We start from the raw sequence: 21,653 nt of genomic DNA on the forward strand, positions 1-21,653 counted from the left end.
CCCCCGCCCGCCCATCCATCCTGCTTCTGCCCACCCCTCTGCCCACACATCTGTCCGTCCGTCCGTCCGTCTGTCCCATGCACAGTCGCAAACCTGCCCACTCTGTGAAGGGCCTGTCAGTCGTCGTCCGACAGGGAGGGAGGGGGGCCTCCCCCAGGGGGACTGTTTCGGGGAGAAGGCGTGGGGGGCTCGCAGGGACCGGGGCCACCGGAGGGTCCGCGGGGAGGACAGCCAGCCTGGGCGACGCCACCCCTCCCTGTCTCCCTCCGTCCCTGGGGGGCACCCCTGCGCTGAATGGCCAGAAACGCACGGGGCACAGGCCCGTTCTCATGGGGCCCTGGGGGGACTGAGGGTGTAGGGGTGGGGGACCAGGGAGAGGAGGGTATGCAGGGAGAGGTGCTGGGGGGCGCAGAGGAGGGGCTGTCGCCGCCCTCTCGGAGTCGGGAGACCTCGGGGAGGCCAGGCCTCAGGACCGGGAAGGACAGACAGGAGGGGACACGGCACAGACCGGGGGCTGGGGGTCTCCCACGAGGGGGCGCAGGGACAAGACCCCCGGCCCCGGCCCAGGGTTGCGCGGCCGGCCGCGCAGCGGAAGGAACCCCGAGCCGTGCCGTGGGCGGCGGGGGCACGGACGGCATTTCATGAAATAATAACTCGTATTGATTCTTCCCGTCTCGGAAGCAACCCTTCTGTGACACACGCTTTAGGACACAGCTCGGCGCTCGCAGAGAGCCCAGCTCGCACGCGGGGGTCTGCCCTCCCGGGGGGGGGGGGGGGAGGCGGCTGGGTCCTCCGGCGCGGGGGAGACCACACAGAGGGCAGAGGAAAGGAAGGAACAGGGGATCACGGTAAACCCCAAAAGGAACAAGACGAAACCTCAGAAAAAGGCTTAAAGAAACGGAGAAGAGCGGTTCCACCGAGGAGGAGGTCAAACTAACACCACGCAGCTGCGCACCCAGCTCAGGAGGGGACCGGGTGAGCGACGCGAGAACCCCGCGGAGAACACCTCAGGCAGAGAGCCCGCGACGACCACCCGGGAGAGGCGGAGCGGAGCAGCAGGCGCTGAGACGGAGAACGCAGGGGCGGCCGCGGCGGCGGAGCGGACAGAGCAGAGGAACATGACGGGGCGGCAGGCCCCCCCACCCACCCACGCGGAGCTGTGGGGGGGCCAAGGTAGCGGCCGGCCGGCGGGGCCGCCCCCGCCTCCCGGAGTCTCAGCCCCAGGGGGCGAAGAAGCCGGGAGGGAGGCGAAATCTTTATCTGAAGAAATAAAAGGCTGAAAACTCCTGAATCTGGGGAAGAAAACCGACCTCCAGGAATTCCGGAGAGTTCCAGATAAGAGGAACCCAGAGAGACTCAGTGAGACTAGGAGCAGCCTTTTCTGGGCGGAAGCTCTGCAGGCGGGGGGGGTGGCGAGACCCACTCCAAGTATCAAAAGACAAAGACGCCCCAATCAAGACCCCTCCTCCTGGTGACACTCATTCAGTATTGAGGGACTGATGGGGAGGGAGGGTTCCCCCCCAGGTAAAAGCTGAAGCGCTCACCACCGCCAGGCCAGCCTCACGATAGATACTGAAGGCCCTTCTCTTCCGCCGAAAGAAAGGCTGGTCGTCAGCAGGGAAACGTGAAAGGGTACGTTTCACCGGTGCAGGCAGCTGTGTCCACAGTCCAGTCACCGTGGGGGTGGCGGGCGCAGCGCCGGCTCGCAGAGGCCCCCAGACCACGGCAGTGGCCGTCAGTGTGACCGTTACGGTCCCGCAGGGACGCACAGGGTCAGAGTCGCACCCCGGGACTCGCCAACCACCAGACGTGGGGTATGGGGGGGGGGACACCGCGGAGCTGCACTCAAACGCAGGATGTTATCGGCCTAGAATAGGCCCTTCCACGTGGGAGCTGTCTCCTGGACGCCCGCGGTGACCGGGAAGCCGCAGTCCCTCGCAGGTGCCCCGAACATGAAGACAAGCAAACACAGCCACCACAGAGAGTCAGCCGGCCGTTACGTGAGCGGGCGAGAGGCGGGGAAGGCAGGAAGAAACCGGAGACGCGGTCGGGGCGTTCGGGGCGGTGCGGCCGCAGACAGGGCGGAGAAATCACGAAGCGGCAGCGAGTGAAAGGGCAGCACGTGACCACGTGTCTGTCAGTGACTCCTTCACCCGTAAACGGGATAAATTCTCCAGCCAGCAGACGGGGTGGTCGACGGACTGAGGGCAGGGCCCGTCTCCACGCCGCCTGCACAGCCCCCAGGCCCGAGGGTCCCCTCCCCCACCCCTGACCGCAACCTCAAGAGACGCCGCGACGCCTGGGAGTGCGTGTGCGCTCGGCTCTGGGCACGGAGCCCCCCCCCCCCGGGAACAAACACGCACGGGCCAGAGGAGGGGAGAAGCAGCAGCGCGGCTGGGGGCGGGCGGCGGTGGTGGGGCCCCTGGGGCAGGGGCGGGGGACTGACGGGTGGGTCGTGGGGCAGAAAATCAGGAAAGGATGTTGCCCGCCCTTCGCTGCCGCGCTGCTGCGGGTGGGAGGGGCGGATGCCCCCACCCAGTCCCTCCGAACTCGATGAGATGCTCGGGGGGTGTGGGGTGGGGGGGGTGCGTTCTCCGGGACAGGGCGCACGTCAGCCGACACCTTCACGAAGGTTCTCTCGCACCACGTCCCAACCTCGAGGGCACGGAACCGGACCCCGGTCCCAGGACGGAGACGGGAAACTCGGGCGGGTGCAGAGCGGACAGTGGGCGCCGGGCCGCCAGCGGGCGGACGAGGAAAAGGACCCGGGCAGAGCGGCAGCTCCAACGCGGACGTTCGCACAGGAGCACCCCCCCCCCGCCCCGTCAGGAAACAGGACAAACCTCAAACCAGCCCCTCCACCCCCCGCACGCCTCGGGGGGCGGGAAGAGAAGGGACAAGCAACACCCAAAGGTGACGGAGGGGATGACGAACCTCAGGGCAGAAATAAGGGAAACGGAGGCTGAAACGGCCACGGAGAAGTCAGTGGAACCAAGAGCCGGCTTTTTGAAAAGATGAACAGAAGCAACCAACCTCTAGCGAGCTCGCCGAGGAGAAGAGAGAGCTCAAATACAACCAGAGGTGAAAGCAACGTCACAGCCGACACCCCGGAAATACAGCCGTATGCCGGCGGACGGAGCCCAGAGAGGGGGTGCACTTCTGAACGCGACCCCGTACCCAGGCTGAGCCCCGAAGAAGCAGGAAGCAGGGACGGCTGGACTGCTCGTGGGGAGCCCGGGGACGGGGGTCCGGGCCCAGACGCCCGCCCTGGTGCGCTCCACCAGACACCCAGGGACGGGTCCCCACCGGCTCTTCCCAGACTCTCCCCCAACACAGAAGGGGCGGGGACTCTCCTGACGCTGTTTCACGAGGCCAGTGTTGCCCAGACGCCGAGAGCAGACGAGGAAGCACGAGAAAAGGAAACTGCAGGTTCATCATCCCTGACGAACATGGATACAGAAATCCTCGACGAAATTCTAGCAAACTGAATTCAAGGAGGCATTAAAAGGATTATGCAGCCCTGGCTGGCGTGGCTCAGTGGATTGAGCGCCAGCCTACGAACCAAAGGGTCACAGGTTCGGTTCCCAGTCAGGGCACGTGCCTGGGTCGTGGGCCAGGTCCCCAGTAGGGGGCGCATGAGAGGCAGCCACCCAGTGATGTGTGTCTCCCTCTCCCCCTCCCTTCGCCTCTCTCTAAAAATAAATAAATAAATAATCCTCTGACTGGGAATTAGAAAAATAGTAAAAATAAAGGGACCACACACCACAATGAAGCGGATTCATCCCAGGCATGCAAGGATGGCTCAACACCCACATGCCAGTGTGACTCCGCATGTGACCCACACGCAGGGGACTGACACCACGTGACCACCCCAACAGACACTGAAAAGTCTCGCGAAACCCAGCGTCCCCGTGTGACGCACTCGGTGAAGACGGCACGGAGGGAGTGTCTCTCAGCGTCCTACGACCACACTCGACACAGCCCGCGGCGGCCGCCACACTCCACGCTGAGGCGCCGGAGACTCCCTCCGAGATCAGGAGCGGGACAGCGGCGCCCACGCTCACCGCTCCCCCTCGGCCAGCGCCGCGGGTCCGGCCGCCGCAACCACGGCGACCACGGCGACCAGACGGAGAGAGATAAAAGGCGTCCGGATCGCACAGGAAGAAGGAAAACTGTTGCAATTTGCAGTCGACGGGATGTCAGATCATGGAAAACCCTAAAACCTCCCTCGAAAAACCGCCAGGGCAGATGAATTTGGTCAAGTCGTACGGTCCCAAATCAATCCACAAAAGAGTCGTTACATTTCTCAGCAAATGATGGGCACTCGGAGGGGAAACGGAGAAACTCCCGCTCACGACTGCGCTGGGAAGAACCAAACCTCGGGACAAATCTAACCGTGGCGGCAAGAGGCCAGCCGGCCCCCTCAAAACCTGGGGGTGCCAGTGAGCCGCCCCCGGGCCTGGTCACAGGGCTCACGCTCCGTGGGGCCTACGCCTCCACGCCCCACGCACTGGGGGCCAGAGCACAGAGGGAGGGGCCGCCTTTCCGTTTCTGCCCTGTCCCACACAGGCCACACCCGGAGGCCAGAGGCCGGAGGCCGGTGGGCCTGGCTCTGGAGGAGCCGCCTCAGGACGTGTCTCGTACAGGCCGTTCAGCCCCTGACAACCCCCCCCCCACCCCCCCGCGTCCACTGGCCCGAAACACCCCCCCAGGCCACCACTCCCCCCTGCCCTGCCCGTCCCTCCCTCGAGGGTCTGTGCCCCCCCCCCTGCCACCGAGACCGGGCTGCCGCGGTAACCGGGATGCGCCCAGTGTCTGGAGGGAGAGCCCTCCCCCCGCCGTGTCTCCTCTGTGTCTTCCGTGTTCTTGGCTGCTCCCACGCACACGCTCCCCCAGACGGGCACGGGGACCAGCGCGCCGCATTCCGGAAGCCGTGCTGGGCTTTTGTGCGGAGCTGCTTGCCACTTGCAGGCGAACTCGGAGGAAAATTACATCTTTTCAACAGTCGGTCCTCTGACGCGGACACCTCGTAACTCGCCCCTTTTGTCCGCAGCCTCTCTCCGCAGGACCCCCCCCAGCACGCCCCGCACGGTCGGCGTCTGATGGCCTCGTCCTCGTCACCAAGCCCGAGTCCCTCCCCGGCTCAAGACTTGCTCCGGAGAGGGCCTCTGAACCCTAAGTTGACGAGAGAACGCCCACCGAGTACCAGTTCCCGTGCACCGCAGTTCGGGAGGCCAGGCCACAGCACGCATGTTGACTTTTCACTGTTTCCAGGCATCTCCAGTCTCCCCGAGCGCTACGTAAAGCTCACGGGTACACGCCTGCCTGAACGCAGTGACCAGGCCGCGGCTGCCTCCTGCGTGGACCCTACCGCTGGCGGCCCACAGTTTCTCCCATCCTCACCCCTCACCGGGCGCCCCCGAGGCCGAGCCTGTGACTCCCCAGCTTTCTGCTCTGCTTGTCCCCACACCAGGGCGCAGGTGGGGCAGCCGGAGCCGGGGAGCGTCACCCAGGTGCACGCTCTGGGTGCGGAGCCTCTGCGGCTGACCGGACGCCCTTTCGTGCCCCCCCCCCACCCCCCCACACGGCTGACCCGCTGGTCCTGAACCCCCCCCCCCACACACACAGATGCCCGGTTATGGGACCCCCGCCTGCAGCGCCCGGGGCACCTGCTCCGCCACCCCGGCCTCGCCCGCTGCTCCCCGTGGGGCCTGGCCTCGCGCTCCCAAGCCCGCACCCCCCCCCCAGTCTCCTCCCCTCTTCTCGGACGCTTTCTCATCCCCACCGGGAAACCACTCTTTGTGTGCGACCTCGCCGCTTCCATCGCCGCGCGGGTTCCACGGGGTCCAGACCAGAACTTGAAAAATAAGAGCCAATTAACCCCGAAGCAGGCGGAGGAAGGGGGAGACGAGAAGAGCAGAAACGAGCGAAGCTGGAGAGAGAAAAACAACAGGAAAAAAAAGTCAATGAAACCAAAACCTGGTTCCTTGAAAAGGTCAGTAACATTAATAAATCTCCAGCCGGGCTTAGACAGAGGAGGCGGCGAATGGCGACCCGGCAGCGTCCCAGGTGAGCTCCGGCCGCCCCGAGGACACGGCGCGAGGACACATGCTCAGGGTTCTGTCGCCGAGGGGACCAGGCCCCGCAGACGGAGGACCCACCAAGGCTTCCTCGAGGGGGAACGGGGGAACGGCTGCTCCTCTGTCTGCGAGAGAAACCAGGTTCAGGCTGCAAAACGCTGCCAAGACAGAGCTCCAGGCCCCGAGGCCTGCCTGGCAAGTTCCGCCGCGGATTCCAGGAGGACTCGGCCCTGTGGCCACGCAGCCCTCCCGGAGCGGGACGGTGGGGGGGCCACACTGCGAGGCATCGAGACCCCAGCGCCGGCGCTGACAGAGCCGGGACCAGGAAATTTCAGAATGTGTCTCATCAACAGAGACCCCCAAGCCCTTTTTCAAAACCCAGCTCATCGGCCCCGGCTGGGGCGGCTCAGTGGCCTGAGCGCCGGCCTGGGAACCGAAAGGGTCACTGGTTCCATTCCCAGTGAGGGCACATGCCTGGGCTGCGGGCCAGGTCCCCAGTGGGGGGCACACAAGAGGCAACCACACACTGATGTTTCTCTCCCTCTCTCCCTCCCTTCCCCTCTGTCTTAAACAACAACAACAAACCCCTAAAAAACAAAACCAAAACCCCAGTGTGCAAAGCCCGAGAGGAGAGGGTTAGGGTAGGTGTGGCCGAGAGAGCCCGACCCCAGCAAGGAGAGGCTGGTTTGGGGTGCAAAGACCTCGCACACGCTGAGCTGAGAGGCCGGGCGATGGCCTCCGTGGGTGCGGAGAAGCAGGTGTGTGGGCCCGTTTGCCTGCAGCAGAGCCTCCGGTCAGGCCGTAGTTGGCGGGTGGCGGGGGGGGACACTCGCAGACGCCCCGGGTCCAGGGTGGACGCCTGCCCCCGCCTGAAAACAAGGCCAGACCCCCGGGGCCGGCTCCGGGGACGCGCAGGAGAGGGAGCGTGAGCACAGGGGGCCCAGGAGGGACGGCGGAGCTGGCCACGGACCGAGCGGGCGCCACAGACACCTCCCTGCAAGCGCGGCCAGGGTCTGGGGGCGGGGGGTCACCAGGTGGGAGCGGAGAGACGCCCGCCCACACACCCCGCTCACCCCATGGCGGGGGTGGGGGGGTCAGAGGGCAGGCGGCTCCTGCCCCCAGTCGGGGTGACAGTGTCATCAGGGACGAAGAGACACAAGGCGCAACCTGAGGCGGGTCCTAGAACCAGGAAGCTTCTGGAAGGAAATACAGGGCAACCGTGGGCTACCCAAATCCTAAACGCAGGCAGAAAGAACCGTTACCAAGGGAGAGATTGGGCTTCATTAAAATCGGAGACTTTGCTCGTCTGGAGACGTGATTAAGCAAGTCAGGCCACAAGCCCGCGGCCGGGCGGAACTCACCCAGGACGGGAGGGGCCACAGATGCGCCAGCAGGACGCGGTGAGGCCGCCCACCCTGCAGGCAGGCGAAAGGCGAGTTGAGGGGGGACCTTCCTTCCTGCAGACGGCGCCGACTCACCGGAGGGAAGAGCAGAGTCAAGCGCAGAGGAGCCGGGGCCCCCAGTCGCAGGCCCAGCAGCTTCCCACCGGGGCGCGCAGCAGCCCCAGGGCACGCCGCACGTGGTGCGCCGCCCCGCCCCGCCCCGCCCCGCCCCTAACCGGCCTCACCTGGGCCTCGCCTGCGGGCGGGAGGGACTCCAGCGGCCACACCTGCGAGCGGAGCCCCCACCTCCGAGGGGCACGGGCTTGTGTCACAGGGGGCAGGCAGGCCCCCACCAGCGCCAGGGTCCTGGCTGCTCAGGGAACCCCGGTTGCACCTGCAGAGGCCCCCCGGGACGTGGCCGGGCGGGCCTGCCCCCACGGAGACGGGAGCCCTGCTGTGCAGCGCCGGGGACTGGGGGGGCACACGGGCCTGTTGGGGAACCGGGCACTGGGGGCCACCTCCACGTCTGTGCCCGGGACCCGCCACCCAGGGGACTCTGTAGCGATGACAAGGGTGACGAGCTGAACTGTCTGGGAAACACGGTGACCGTGAGGGGGATGCCCACGGCTGAGAGTGGGCGCCGTGGGTCGACTGCGTCTCCCTGAAGACGCAGGAAACCAGACTGGCCGCTCCGTGCGGAGGCAATGGGGACCGTGAGGGGGACGGGGGCACCCTCTGGAGTGACGGCAGCGTCCCCTCTGCTGCCGGGGCTGGGGGCACACGTGCACTCTGTCCGGACATATCGCTCCAGAGGCCGTGAGCTCCGGCGGGGGGGTGGGGGGGTGGGCGGTGGTCCCGGGGTCCAGGCGCCCACAGACCGCCCAGGGAGGGGCCAGACGGCCCCGGACACAAGCCATGCAGTGTCGTTCACGCCGAGGTGGCTGCGGGGTGCCGGCGTCTGACGTGCCCGTGTCCACGTGGTTCCACGTCCCCCAAGGCCGACAGTGCACGACGGAGGAGCCGGCCGAAGAGGCCGCTTGCCTCGCCCCCAGCCGGCGGGGGAGGCGCCACCCGTCGGTCTCCCCGCCCTGGGAGCGAGGCGCGAGGCGCCGAGAAAGCCCTCGCCTGAGCGGCGAGGTCCCCTGGGCCCCCGCCCGGCGCTGTCCCCCTTGCGGTTGCTGATTGAGATTCCTCCCACGCCATCGACAGGGGCGGCCACGCGGCCGCAGGAAGCGCACAGGCCCGAGGGGCCTGCTTATCCTCCGCCGTGATTTATGGCGGCGGCGGGGCGGGAAGCGCTCGGGGAGGGGCCGGCTGAGCAAAGCCGCCTCGGCAATTAGCCGTTCGGGTGGAAAAAGCGAAATTGGATTTCTGTCTCCACCATAAATAAAGCCTCCTGGACGAGGAGGCATCCTCTCCAGAGCCCACGTGCTGGGGTTTACAGCGGGCCCAGCGTCCAGGCCCACGCAGCACCTGCTGTGACCTGTGTCCACGTGGTCGCTGGGCGAGGGGCGCAGCGCGAGAACGACGTCACCGGGAGACGACTCCACGTGTAAGCCCACCCCCTGGGAGGAGGCACCTGCAGAGGAACGGGTGGGACCCAGACGTGCCACCCGCAGGAAAACGGACACGAGGGACAGGCAGCTCGCAGGTGGGATGAGGTGACAGACAGTAGGGGAGGCCGCAAGGAGCCGCCAGGGAGGCCCGGAGTTGCTGGCCGATGGGACGGTGAGACAGCCCGGGTTGGGGGCCGTGTGGCTGCCCGCTGGCGCGATGCACCCCGGCCCGGGTGCTCCGCGCACGAATAGCTTCGCCCCGCGAGCAGGGCGCGGGCAGGCGCCCGCCCAGCCGCTCTGTGCCCGGTGCGGTCCCGGGGAAATGCCGGCTGGAGCCCCGCGGCCGCGGCGCGTCCCCCGCACTTCGCTGTTGGTAGCAGAGTCTGGAAACAGCCCGAGTGCGCGCCCGACGGTGCGTGGGCGAGGCGCGTTCGGCGGGCCCGCACGACAGAAGCTCGCACCCTGCGAAGAAGAGTGACGGCCACGCAGAGCGCACGGGGACCCTTAGACACGGCGCGCTGGGGGAACCGCGTGGGCGGGAGGAGACGGTCCGCCGCCGCAGACCTCACCGTGCGCAGGTCGTGCGTGCGGGCCACCGACGGCGAGGCGAGCGAGCACGCAGCTCGGGATGCGCCCACGCCGGCGTCGGGACGGGGAGGCGGGTCCGCGGGGCGCGCTGCCACCGCGACTGTTGACGTTACCGCTGCGTGTCACGCACGCACCGCCGCGTCGACTCCGCACAGGGACGGAGCGCCGACGTGCCCGGGCGTCGCGGAACGGCCTCGCGCTCCGGGTCCCTCCACGGAGAGGCTCGCAGAGACGTGGGGACGCTGATCCCCCTGGCCGACGTCAGCTGGCCCCGCCCCCTGCAGTTTGCTCCTCCCTCAGCCCCGCCCCCATGTCCTCGGAGACCGAGGGAGGGCGTCCCCGCGGGCTCCGTGGGCCTGGGGGCTCTTCCTCTCCCCGGAACCCACCAAGTAGGCGGGGACCCTGGTCCACGTCCCCCATCCCGACTCCGCCCTCTGCTCGTGCGGCCTCGTTCTCGCTTCCGGGGGCGAGGGGGCTGCTTTCCAGGCCGGGGCTCGAGCACCCGTCAGGTCGGGGTCTGCCTGGCGCGGGGCTGCCACACCCGGGCCGCCTCTCGCCCAGCGGGCCGTCTCCTCCCGCGGGGAGCACGGGGCGCCCCACCCTGTGCCCCTGCCACCCGTCACCCTGTGCATCCGGACAGCGCCCCCACCTGGAGCTCCTGTCACGGGCCCCACGTCCCCCGCGTCTGCTCCGGGCCCACGGCCTCCCCCTGCCCTCGTGTTTTCCTTGAATGTCGCTGTCGCCGCGCCCGGCGGTCCCCCCGGGCGACTCGGGACTTTTCCCAGATCCTGGCTCACAAAACTGGAGACCAGCCTCCGGGGCGCCGTGCCGGTGGGCAGTGGCAGGAGCTTGCGCATGGGGCCGGGTCCCCGCAGCAGATGGGCCCCCTGGGGGGCGTCGGAGCTCGCAGCCCGTCAGCAATGGGAGGGCGCCCCAGGCTGTCCCGGGCGAGCCTCGCGGGCAGGCCGCCCTTGGTCGCGGGCTCCGCGATCTCCGACGGGCTCTGGCGCGCGGCGGAAGCTCGCCATTGTTTGTGCGCTGTCTCATGATCAATTCGCTAATTTCCCAGATCCATTAAGCATATTTTCCTAAATATTTAAACACTTGCACAGTTAATGAATCCCAACTAAAAAAATTAGCCAATAACGTTTCCCAGATATTTAGATATTGATTATAAACTTGAGTCAAATGCTTCTAAATGTTTAATTAAAATCACAAGCTAAGCACATCAGATTTGCTTAAATGGTGTCAAATGCCATTACGATCAGAAAGGCGGTAGCCGTGGGCCGAGCCCCCGCAGGGCGCGTGCTGAGCGGAGACCCCCCCACCGGACTGTGCTTGGGGTGGGCCTTGAGGAGGCGGCAAAGGTAGGCCAGGTCGCCGGATGAGGGTCTGACCCCCAAGAGAGGACAAAAGCACAGCAGAGCCCCCTCGGCCGTGGGGCCGGGGCCAGCCAGGAAGTGCGTGGCAGAAATCACACCAGGCAGCCCCTGGCCTGGGGCAGTCCGGCCTCCGGAGCCACAGACCGGTGTCCGTCTGGACCGCCCGGTCCGAGGAGTTTCACTGGGACAGCCGGCAGCTCGACTATCGCGGGACAGACTGGAAGTGGGGGCCGTGGGGACTCTGGGGGCCGCAGGGGTGCAGTGGTGGGGACACCGTTGTGGCTCGGGTCAGGAGGTGGGGCCCTGTGTCTGCAGGGAGCAGCGGCCAGGAGGACAGGGCCCCAGCTGCTCACGCTGAGGCACCACCGGTCTGCTCCGGGGTCGGCAGGGGTTCTCCGAGACCTGGGCCCCTCGCCCCGTCAGAGGGACCGGTCCCCAGCGGATGCATCTTCCAGAAACAGCAGACTGGGCCGGAGCCCGGGCCGGACTCACACACCTCAGATGCCCCAGCAGGGACAGGCGCCAGCGGGGCTTGCGGGTGGAGTCCTGGGGTCAGTCACAACAGCCAACAACTGACCCCCACTGCTCCCCACTCTCACCTCCCAGCTGCCTTCCGCCCGCCCGCCAACCTCCCCGAGCTTAGCGGGGCCCTTGGCCTCTCGGTCCGGCTGTTTGGGGGCCGTCACTCATCCGATGGCTGAACCTGGGGCCAGAACGGGCGCCTCTGGGGCGGTCAGCTGGTCTTGCTGGCACCTCCGCTCCGTCCTGTCGGCTGACCCCCACCCCCCGACCCCCAGCCATGTGCTGGCTGAGGAGACACCGGGCTGCGTCCCCGCCAGCCCCGAGAGGGTGCTACACACACGCCAATGTGCCAGCACTGAACACCGCAGCCCAGGCGCTCTGCCCACGGCGGGGGCAGCCTTCCCAGCTGTAGCTCCCACCCCATCCACTGCTGGGAGGGCTCTGTGAGCGGGTGGAGGGTCACTCGGCTGCCGGCTGGTGGCCTCCACGCGTCCTGGCCCTCCAGTTCTGGGGTCCCCCAGGGCAGAGGCGACGTGGCCAGGAAGCTCGAGCCGCAGGCGCCTGCACGGAAGTCATCAAGGTGAAGGGACGGACGGCCCAACACGGGGCGGAGGGGCCAGGCGCCCAGTGGGCACTCCCGTTGCCGGGCCACGCCGGAGGGCACCCGATGACCCAGACAGGGGCTGGGTGGGATCTTTTGGGGAAACGTCAATACTTTGAAACAGGGGGGCAGGTGCCGGCCCGAGCAGACAGGCCTGGGAGGGAGCAGCGGGCCCAGTGAGGACTCGATGGTGTGGGGCCCCCCACGGGCATACACACACACACATGCCACACACATGCACATGCACACGGACACACGTGCACACAGGGAGGGGTCCTGAAGGGGAGCACCGAGCGCACCGTCTGCAGGTGACGGGCTGGTGAGAGTTTCGTTTCCTTCAGAGACTTTCCCCTGCACTTCCCACATACCGGACAGGGCCTGGGCACGGATGTTAGGTAAGAGAAATGAACTCCCCACGTTGGTTTCCAGGCGAAAACGCCGGCGCCACCTCCTGTCGGGTGCTGCAGGAGTCACGGCGAGGGCCTGGGGCCCGGGGCCGCCGGGGAGGGGCGGGAGCTGGGAGTCCCCGGCCACCACCGGCTCTGGGCTGTGCGTGTCCCTCACCCCCAGGCTCAGCCTGGCTCCGAAGGGGTTAAGATGCACCACCGATGCAAATCAGATGTAATTAATCCTTTTCATCAGCTGCAAATATACCTTCTGAACCCTATTAAAAACATGAATATGCAAATGCAGACCTTTTTAAATTCTCATTTTCAAGGACTTGGCATTGGGGTTTGATTAGTGAATTCCGTTAACAGCCTGTAAACCTGGCGCAAAATTTAATTTCCATTTTAGGTTTGGAAAAAAAGAGGCGAAACAAGGGGCGGGCGTTGGTAATTGAGCTAATTACCTGGTTGCACTGAAGAGGGGGCCCGAGGAGCCCGCGCAGGGCCGGGCTGCTCGCCAGGGCCCCCACGGTCCGCCCGTTTCCCGGATGTGCACGCTGAGGCCCAGCGGGCGCACAGGGCAGCCGTGGTCCGGGCAGCACCTGCCCTGCAGGAGCCCCGGCGCCCAGCAGGCTGCCCCCCACCCCCAGGCCCCAAGGACCCCCATCCTCGGGATGTCGCTCCCCGGTTCCCGGCTCTGCGGCCGTGGGAGCTCGGCTGCCAATGCCCTGACCGTGACCCCGGGCTTGGGAGGCTCTGCGCCAAAGAGGGTTTACCGATTGCCCGTGGAAACCGAGTTTCAGGCAGACTGGGTCAAGGAAAACACGTTCAAGTTGATCTCACCTGTTTCCTCTTAGCGTGGCCGCTCAGGAATCGCAGGGGTCGACTGCGGTCCCCGTGCGTCTGGGAGACGGCCGTGTGCGCCCCGCTCCGCGTGCGTGCTTTAACCACACCGGGAGCCACCGGGGGCGGGGTGCACAGTGGTGAGGGTGCCCGCCCCCTGGGCCACCGTCCCAAGGGACCCAGGCCGGCGCCTTAAACAGACACATCTCGCGTCCTGGAGGCCGGCCGTCCCATGCGGCTGGATCCCCTCTTCTGGGCGTGCGGGCGGCCGTCTCCATCCTGGGTCCTCGCGGTGTCGTCCCCCTGTCCGTCTGTCTGTGCCCGAGTCTCCTCGTAAGGAGACCGACCAGGGTCCACCTACACGACCTCATCTTTAACTTAGTCACCTCTTTCCAGAGCCTGTCTCCGGTCAGTCACGCGCCGGGGACAGGGCTCCAGTGTGAGGCTTTGGGGACGCAGCCTGGCTCTCGGCGGAGGGGGCAGGCGAGGATTGGGGGGAGGGTGCTCCTGCGGGGACAGGGGCGCCCGGTTCTCGGAGTCGCTAGCCCGTCCCGCCGGGGGAAGAGAGGAAGGAGAGCCCGCCCAACCTCCCGGTGTCGAGGAGGAGGAGGAGGAGCACCCGGAAACACACACCTGGGGCCGTGAGGAGGGCGGAGCCGGGACCTCGAGGGAAGGGTCGCCAGCGAGATGACGCTCAGACCACCTCGGGGACGGCTCCGTTTTGGGTTTTGTTTCTTAAAGTAACGACCCCAGTGGCTCGGAGCTGTGGGCGTTCCGAGGACGCCGCCACTGTGACTTTGAACTGGGAGCCCGGTGTGTCCGTAGGTGACCGTTTCCAGCGAAGCTCCTTGAGTGGTTTCGGAATAACCGCAGCAGCAGAGCACCCAGTGCCGTGCACCCGGAGACGCGCTCGTTCAGGGAGGGGCTGGGCCGCAGCGGGGGCCGCGGCTGCTCCAGGGCCACGGGCGGCCCGGAGCGGGCCAGGCCTCGCGACGGCGCGTCTGTGGGCCCAGGCGCCGGCCAGGGTGGGCGGAAGGCTCTCCCCCTCACACGGGGAGCGCCGTGAAACCACGCAGATGGTGACAGAGCAGGACGGGAGGTGCAGCCCTGCCCCGCGGGTCGGCCGGGGCCCCGAGCCCCCAGGGGTCATGGCACAAGCAGAGGCAGGTCTGTGAGGGGCGGGAGGGGACCCGGCTTCGTTCCCGTCCAGCACGGGGCTGCCCAGGCGCAGAGGGGAGCGGCAGACCTGAGCCCCCCCTGCCGGTGGCCTGACACTGGGGGCCGGGGGCGCCCTGCCGCGTGCACACCGAACCCCGCTCCCTCCTGGCAACCACAGCACAGTGGGGACACTGACCCCTGGCACTCAGCCACGAGAGCCCAGGAACCCTTCAGCACGGCACCACTGATGAGCGCCTCTGGGGGCTCACAGAACACCTCTGGGACCAGAGCGGCCCGCCTGCGCTGACGCGGCCCCGCCCTCGGGGCAGACGCCCCCCAGGTCAGAGTGAGGCCCCCGGTGTCGCCCAGCTGCCCGTGACGAGGCCCTGGTGTGGTGGTGGGAGGTCCTCGGTCCTGAGGGCACTGAACGGGGAACAGGCCGGGGTCATGGGGTTGACGGCCTCCCCGAGGTGTCTGGGTTCCGGGAGACCCCCCCGCAGTGCGAGGGCCCAGCCAGCTCTTGCTCCCGGCGCCGGGAGCCGCAGGGGGAGGGGGCTCAGGTCCAGGTGGCGGGTGGGGTGCCTGGGGCAGGGCCGGGCAGCGGGTCCCGGAGCGAGCGCGCGGGCTCTGTGGGCAGACTTGGGGGTGCCCACGCTCCCTGGCCTCCGCCCCGACCGGTGGCCCCAGGGCCGCCTCCAGTGTGCCCCTCCTCTCCTGCGTGAGGACCGTCCCCCGGGGGCCAGGCTGAGCCCAGCGGGGGAGCCCGGCAGCTCAGGGGACCCAGACACAGACACACACACACACACACACACACACAGGGAACAGGCGGTGGCCAAGAAGGAACTTTATTTCGCAGGCGCCAGAGGCTCCACCGGCGCCCACCAGCCCGCCCACCGGGCTCCAGGAGGCTGGGCCCCAGCGGCGTGTGGGGCGGCAGGAGGGGCCGGTGCAGTCGTGCAGGGTGTGGCCGGGCCCGGGCCTCCCCACGGACGCCTGGGCGAGGGCGGCTCTGGCGGCCCGGGGGCGCCGCGGCTAGGCCAGGGTCTGGCGGCTGAAGAGGTCGAGGGTGAGGGCGCTGAGGAAGGCGGGGATGCTGTCCTGCCGCAGCAGGTGCAGCTCGATGAGCTCCGGCACCGTCCGCGAGAACTCCGTCTCCAGCAGCTGCATCGTGGCGCCCGAGGGCCCCGTGGCCTGCAGGGTGGTGGGGGTAGACAGGGTTAGCTCACTGGGGACCTGGCGCATCTCCCACGGGCCCCTCCGCAGGTGGGACGGGGTGGGGCTGGGGGGCTCGGGTGCGTGGGCAGGCGTGGCCTGCCGCCCCAGCTCCCTGGGCCTCGGGCCGGCCCCCCAGCCTGTCTGTCCGTCCGTCCGAGGGCCCCCTCACAGCTGGGCACACAGCACTTTAGACAGAAGCAGAGGAGCCACGCTGACCTCCCCCCGGAAACCCTCCCATCTCTGCCTCCTGCTCTCGGTCTGGGTTCCCCCCCGACGGCCGGGGGGCTGGTGCTCCTCAGCGGGGCGGGGCGGGGCGGGCGCTGTGGTGGGCACAGGGTGACCGGCGCTACACTGTCCACTCAGCCCACCCACGTGGAGGCAGACCCGGGGTCTGGGACCGGTGCTCCCACCCTGTCTGGGGGTCCTGCCCCCACGCGGCCGGGGCCGCCCCGTCACCGGCCGCGCCGCCGTGAGAGGCTGGCCATCCGTCTCTGCTTGGCAGGCCGCCACACGCAGAGCACCACCCGGCCCCGGTCCCTCGTACATCACTCTAATTAGGGCTGCTCACTTAGAGCCAGGGCGCAGCTGTTCAAGAGCCAATTGCCCGGTGAGGCGCGTTGGCCGAGGCTGGACACGGACGGGCTCGCCGTGCCTCCGCTTCCCCTGCCCCAGTGTCTGCAAGTGACACGCCGCGGGGGGCCCGCAGGCGCAGGCCCAACGGGGACGCCGCACCCGTCGCTGGCCGGCACCACCCAGACCCTGCCTGGCCCCCGACACCCCAGGGTGCACCCCAGGAGCCCAGGAGCGGCTGGCTGCGAGTGAGGAGGGTCGCGCACAGAGACACTGGGGGCACCGTGGGCAGGGAACGTCCCGATGGCAGGGCAGAGGCCTCGGGTCCCCCTCAGTGACATGCGTGGATGACCCCGCCCAGGGCTCCCACGAGGCTGGCTCCTGGGGGCGTGGACAGGCAGCCCTTCCCCCGTGGGCGTGGGGGAGCCGATGGGAGGCATGGCCCTGGGTGGTGCCCCCTCCTCGGGGGCAGCTCAGGGTCAGCAAGGCCCCAGGAGGGCAGAGATAAGACCCCCCTCCCTCAGGTGCTGCCTCGTTGTGGGGCCGCTGGGGTGTGCAGGTGCAAGGTGCCCGCCGCCGAGGGCAGAGCCGGGTCGCTGAGTTTCCTCACCCCTGGCCGGCCGCTGTGACCGCCTGCTGCCCGCACGGCGCCTGCCAGAGCCGCGCAGCCCCGAGAGCGGGGGCGGTGGGGGGTGCCGGGCCGCCCTCGCTCCCGCTGGTGCAGACCCCGGGGCCCCCCCATCGGCCAGGACACCCCACGCCCATCAGCCTTCCTCCCAGCACACCCCCGGCCCTGGGGGGTGGGGGGGACTGCCTCTGGGGACGCTCCGTCCTCCTGCTCCTCCGGCTGGTGGGCAGCCGGAGGCGCCACGCATGCCCCTCGCTCCTCGAGGGCCCGGGCGGCACAGCCTCCTTCGGGCGCCCCCCCCCCCATGGCTTGGCTCCGGCTGCTCCGGCCGCCTGACGACCCCGCCCCGGCACCACACGGGCCACCCGGGCCCTCGGCCGCGCCTGCCAGCTCACCCTGGCCACTGTGAGAGCCCGGCGTCCCTCCCCGCCCGCGATGCCTCGTCACCCCTGAGGCCGGGCCGGGGCGGCTCCCCCAAAGCCCTTCCCGACACCAGGCCCCACAGGGCACCTGGCGGGCCGTCCAGGACTGCGTCCCTCAGGGCAGCGGGCCCCGGTGCCCGGTGTGGGTGGGCCCGGGGGAGGCGGATGCTGCCGCACGGCCAACACACAGAGGGACCCGCGGCAAGTGGGTCAGGCCGCCTTGGCCGCCGGCCGAGAGCGGCAGCAGAGGCGTGTCCAGCGCAGGAAATAGCTCCCCCAATTACCCCTGCTAATTGTGCCGGGGACAACCGCCAAAAGCGGCGTGCTCTGATTATGCCGGCGTGGTCGGAGTCTGCCGTCCCCGGCTGGGGGTGACCTTCCCCCAGCGGCTGGCGGGGGCGCGGCCGGGCGCCCCGACAGAGCAGGCCGGTCTCGGCCCGCGTGCTCATTATCGCCCTATTCACGCAGCGCCCCGCGCTCCCCGTGCTCCAGATCCGCGCGCAGCTGCTGCGCGGGCGGCCTCTTCCGGGAGCCTCGCCGGTCCCAGGGGGCGCCGGCGCCGACGGCTGGCCCCGGGGGCCCGGGTCTGGCGGTGGAGAGGCCCGTGCCGGGAAGCAGAGGCCGCCGGCAGTCCTGGGCAGAGGACGGAAGGTCAGGGGCGGACGAGGGACATGCCCATGGGCCCCCGAGGACCCCGCAGGCCAGGCCTGCCACCCGAAGCAGTTTTCTGAGGGTGCTGCTCCCAGGGCGACAGAACTGCCCAGAGAGCCCCGTGGCTGCAGTCAGAGCCCTGTGACCCCTGCCCCCCACGGTCTCCTCATCCCACGCGACGGCCGGCTCGCCCCGTCACCGCCCTGAGCCAGCCTCCTCACCACGGTCGGGACAGTGTCTGTGTTCCCGCCCCGGAGTGCCCAGCAGGCTGCTGGCCACGGGAGAGGGGTGGGGGCAGGCCTGCCTGCTCACCCGGAACCGCCAGAGACATGAGACACGACCCACGGGTCACCAGGGAGCACAGGGCCCTGGGGTGCCCCGCGGGCCCCTCAAGAGACTCCGGGGCAGAGCGGGTGGACCCTCTGGGCTGGGGAGACAGCTGAGAGTTTGGGGAGGCCAAGGTGGCCAGAGGGCACAGGCCAGGGTGCCCCGGAGGGGAGCCAGGCGTAGTGAGGGGACCGAGCCTCGGGTCCCCGTGTCCTCGGCTGCGCACTGGCCGGCACTCTGGTGGGGGAGGCCCTGCGGGAGCAGGAGGGACGCCCACGGTGACGGCCGCGCCACCTCGCCTCAGTGGTGCTCTGGGCCTGCCCCAAGCGCCCAGCGAAGGTCTGAGAGCGTCCCACTGTCCCCAGCAAGCCACCGCACCTCCGAACACGGCTCAGGAACAGCCACAGGAAGGGGAAGCACCCTGCCCCCACCCAGGCGGCGCTCCCCACGCGTGGGGTCCGTCAGAGGGGACAGGCCCGCGGCGGAGCAGGGCCACAGTGAGGAGGAGAGCCGGTCAGCGGAGGCCGATGCGCACCTGCCGGCGGAGGCAGCGTCCACGGCGCCATGTCGTCGCAGCCTCACCCCACGTCAGAGCAGCCAGCGTCGGGAAGGGCGCGGGGGCGGGGGCCAACCGCACCTCCCCGGCGGGGAGGGCGGGGCGCCCCGGGCGGTGGGTCAGAGGCTGTGGGGAACCGAGGGCCCCCGGAGCCCGGCCGCGGGGAAGACGGGGCGGGGGGGGGGGGCACGGAGACAGAGGGGCGCTCCAGAGGGCGGGGGCCGCCTCGGGGGCCACCGGGGTGTCGGCGTGTCCGCCCCACGGGACGCGAGCCCGGCCCCCGGCCCCGGCCGGCTGCTCTGCCGGGACTGCGTCTCTGCCGGGTTCCGGCAGAGAGCAGCGGGCGGGCGAGGGTTCAGCCGGTGCGGCCTCACCCTGCCCTGGGCCCACGGGTGCCCTGCTGGGGGCTCCAGGGCGTGGAGGGAGGGTCCCGGGAGGTGGGGACCCAGGACCTGGGGCCACCGGGGTCGGCCCCTGCGGGGAACCGCAGGGACTCCTGGCCGGGGTCGCGAGCCAGGCCCAGCGTCACCCCTGCCCCGGGGTCTCTGCCGCCGCCTCGGCCCGACTGCCCGCCCGCCCTCCCCTCTGGCGTCAGGTGGCACCGTCTGCAAACTGCCTTGCTCTTCATCTCTGGCTGAAAACCCGATCGTGAAAGAGAGTTTTCTTTCTTCTTTTTTAATTAGTGCCTGGTAACATCACCAAGCTGCGCGTTTATGGCTTTGTAGATCTTGTGCTTCTGACAGTAATTACTCGCAAAGGCTTTTCCGGCTGCATTCAACTCTGCAGCCGCGCTGGCGGTCAGGTGGCGGCGGGTCTCGCGGCTCGCACACGGCCCGTCCCCCGGGGACAGCCACCGCCCGCCCCATGGACCCCAGCGGTCCGAGCCTCCGGCCCCCGAGGCTGAGGGGCTCTGCCCAGGCCCCCAGCCCTCAGCCACAGGCTCCAGCAGGCAGCAGGGAGGGAGCTGGAGGTGGGTGCTTTGCCCATGGCTCCTGAGACTGCCCTCCCACCCCTATTCTTGGAGCCGCCTGGGACACACTGCCCACCCCCCGCGGCTGCATTCCCGGCCCCCGCCTCCCTCCCCAAGCTCCCCGAGAAGCGGGGCTGGAGTCAGGGCACTGGGGGCAAGCCGGGCCCCGCTGGCTGGCAGGCAGGTCTGCAGAGGGGACGCTGTGCTGGGCTCCCCAGCGTGTGCCTGGGACGCAGGGACAGCCCTGGAGCTCCTCCAAGGGCAGGGCCCCCGGGAACCCCCCGCCACGGTCTGTGCCACTGCAGCCGGCAGGATGGGGCTCTGTGGCCCCCTCACTCTCCCCGGACCAGCAGGGCCAGCGGCGCGGCGCTAAGTGCCCGGCCCCCAGCGCGGCACGGCCGGTCGGGCGCAATGCACTGCTCTGCGCTGCGGCTCTGCTCTGGGAGCGCGGGAGACACCTCGCTGCCACAGTGAGCGGCCCCGCTGGGCCCCTCCCGCAGGAAGGGGTCGGCCGGAGCCAGGGCGGGCCCCGGGCCCCGGGCCGGTTCCCCGAGTGGCAGGGTCGGCCAGGGCTGGCCTTCCGGGCGGAGGTGAGGAGACGCCACTTCAGACGCAGCGGGGGGCCATGCGGGGGGCCGGGGCTGGGTGAGCCCGGGGAGACGGCCTCTGCCCCCACCGTCCTGCCGCCTCAGGTGCTCGGGGGTTTGGGTCTCCGTGCGGGCACGGGGCCCGTGCATCCACAGCAGGGAGGCGCCCTGGCCGCGGGAACTGTGGCTGGACTACTCGGGAAAACGGGCACCACCCCACCGTGGTCGCCAAGGCAGTGAAGAGAGCCGGCCATCTTGGGGTGTCGGCTGCAGTGGTGGCTGGGCCCAGGCCACGCCCCGCACTGCCCCTCCGTGACCTGCAGGTGACCAGCTCGCACCTGGGCTCAGAGGGAGCCCGGGGCCACGGCTGCGCACGTGGGGCCTTTCTGCAGTGCTGGGGGCTGGCACCCCCACCGCGTGCTCACCCCCTAAGGTGCACGCTCACGGCTGAGGCATGGGGCGGGGCCAGAGGGACGGGAAAGGCGGGTCCCAGGTCCTCCTCCCCTGGGGCTGCCCCGGGGCGCCCTGCAGTGGCCCTGCACAGGGCGGGTGCACGCCCACACGGCCGGTACCTCTCCTCTGTGCACAGGGCCGGACGGCTGCCTGACGACAGCACGCACGGCTCGGCCAGGGAGCCGTGGGCGGGGGGCTCAGGGCCAGGGTCCCTGTCTCCCCCACCCAGAGCCCGTGTGGCAGAGCGAGGGGGGCGGGGTGAGGCCACGTGGACGCCCAGGGCTCGTCTCGCTGCCGCGGGGCTTGGGGCCCTGCCGGGATGGCTGCAGAGGCTGCCCGCTGGGAGAGCACACGGGCCCGCTGGGCATGCCCCACTGTCCGGGCGCAGGGCGCTGGGCTCGGGGGTCGGGCGGCCCCACGCTGGCCTCCCAGCCGGCCCGCAGCTCCACGGAGAGGCGGCGGGGCGCGTGGGTCACGTCCCGGGGTTTCCCCGCCCTGCTGGCAGCTCTGCGTTTTCACTGGCCGCGCTCATCAGAAACCCCTGGGACAGTTCTGCTGCTGCCGTGTTCCTCAGACCCAGGAACGGAACGCAAATCGTCTCCACAGACCCCGCGCCTGGCAGACGCCCCCCGGGACTCAGTCTCAGAAGTGGCCCGCTGAAGGGCTCCCATGTCCCCACCGGCCTGGGAGAGGGACACCGCTCTCCTCCCTGGGGCTGTGGAGGCCATGGGCCTTCCCCGGCGTGGTCCTGCCCACCTGGGTCCTCCAGTCACCTC

At 69.3% G+C, this 21,653-nt stretch overlaps 1 protein-coding gene across 1 annotated transcript in view; it reads right to left on the reverse strand.

The window, feature by feature from the left end:
• Positions 1-15,327: 15,327 nt before the first annotated feature.
• Positions 15,328-21,653, reverse strand: part of MAD1L1 (mitotic arrest deficient 1 like 1) — a 108,463-nt gene continuing 102,137 nt past the window's right edge. Inside the window, exon 18 of the mRNA XM_045824591.1 lies at positions 15,328-15,689. Coding sequence (XP_045680547.1) covers positions 15,531-15,689 — 159 coding nt within the window. The 3' untranslated portion in view covers positions 15,328-15,530. The remainder of the gene's footprint in view (positions 15,690-21,653) is intronic.

This window comes from Phyllostomus hastatus, unplaced genomic scaffold, assembly GCF_019186645.2.
Source record: "Phyllostomus hastatus isolate PE091 unplaced genomic scaffold, TTU_PhHast_1.1 phas_contig_150, whole genome shotgun sequence".
Classification (NCBI taxonomy): domain Eukaryota; kingdom Metazoa; phylum Chordata; class Mammalia; order Chiroptera; family Phyllostomidae; genus Phyllostomus; species Phyllostomus hastatus.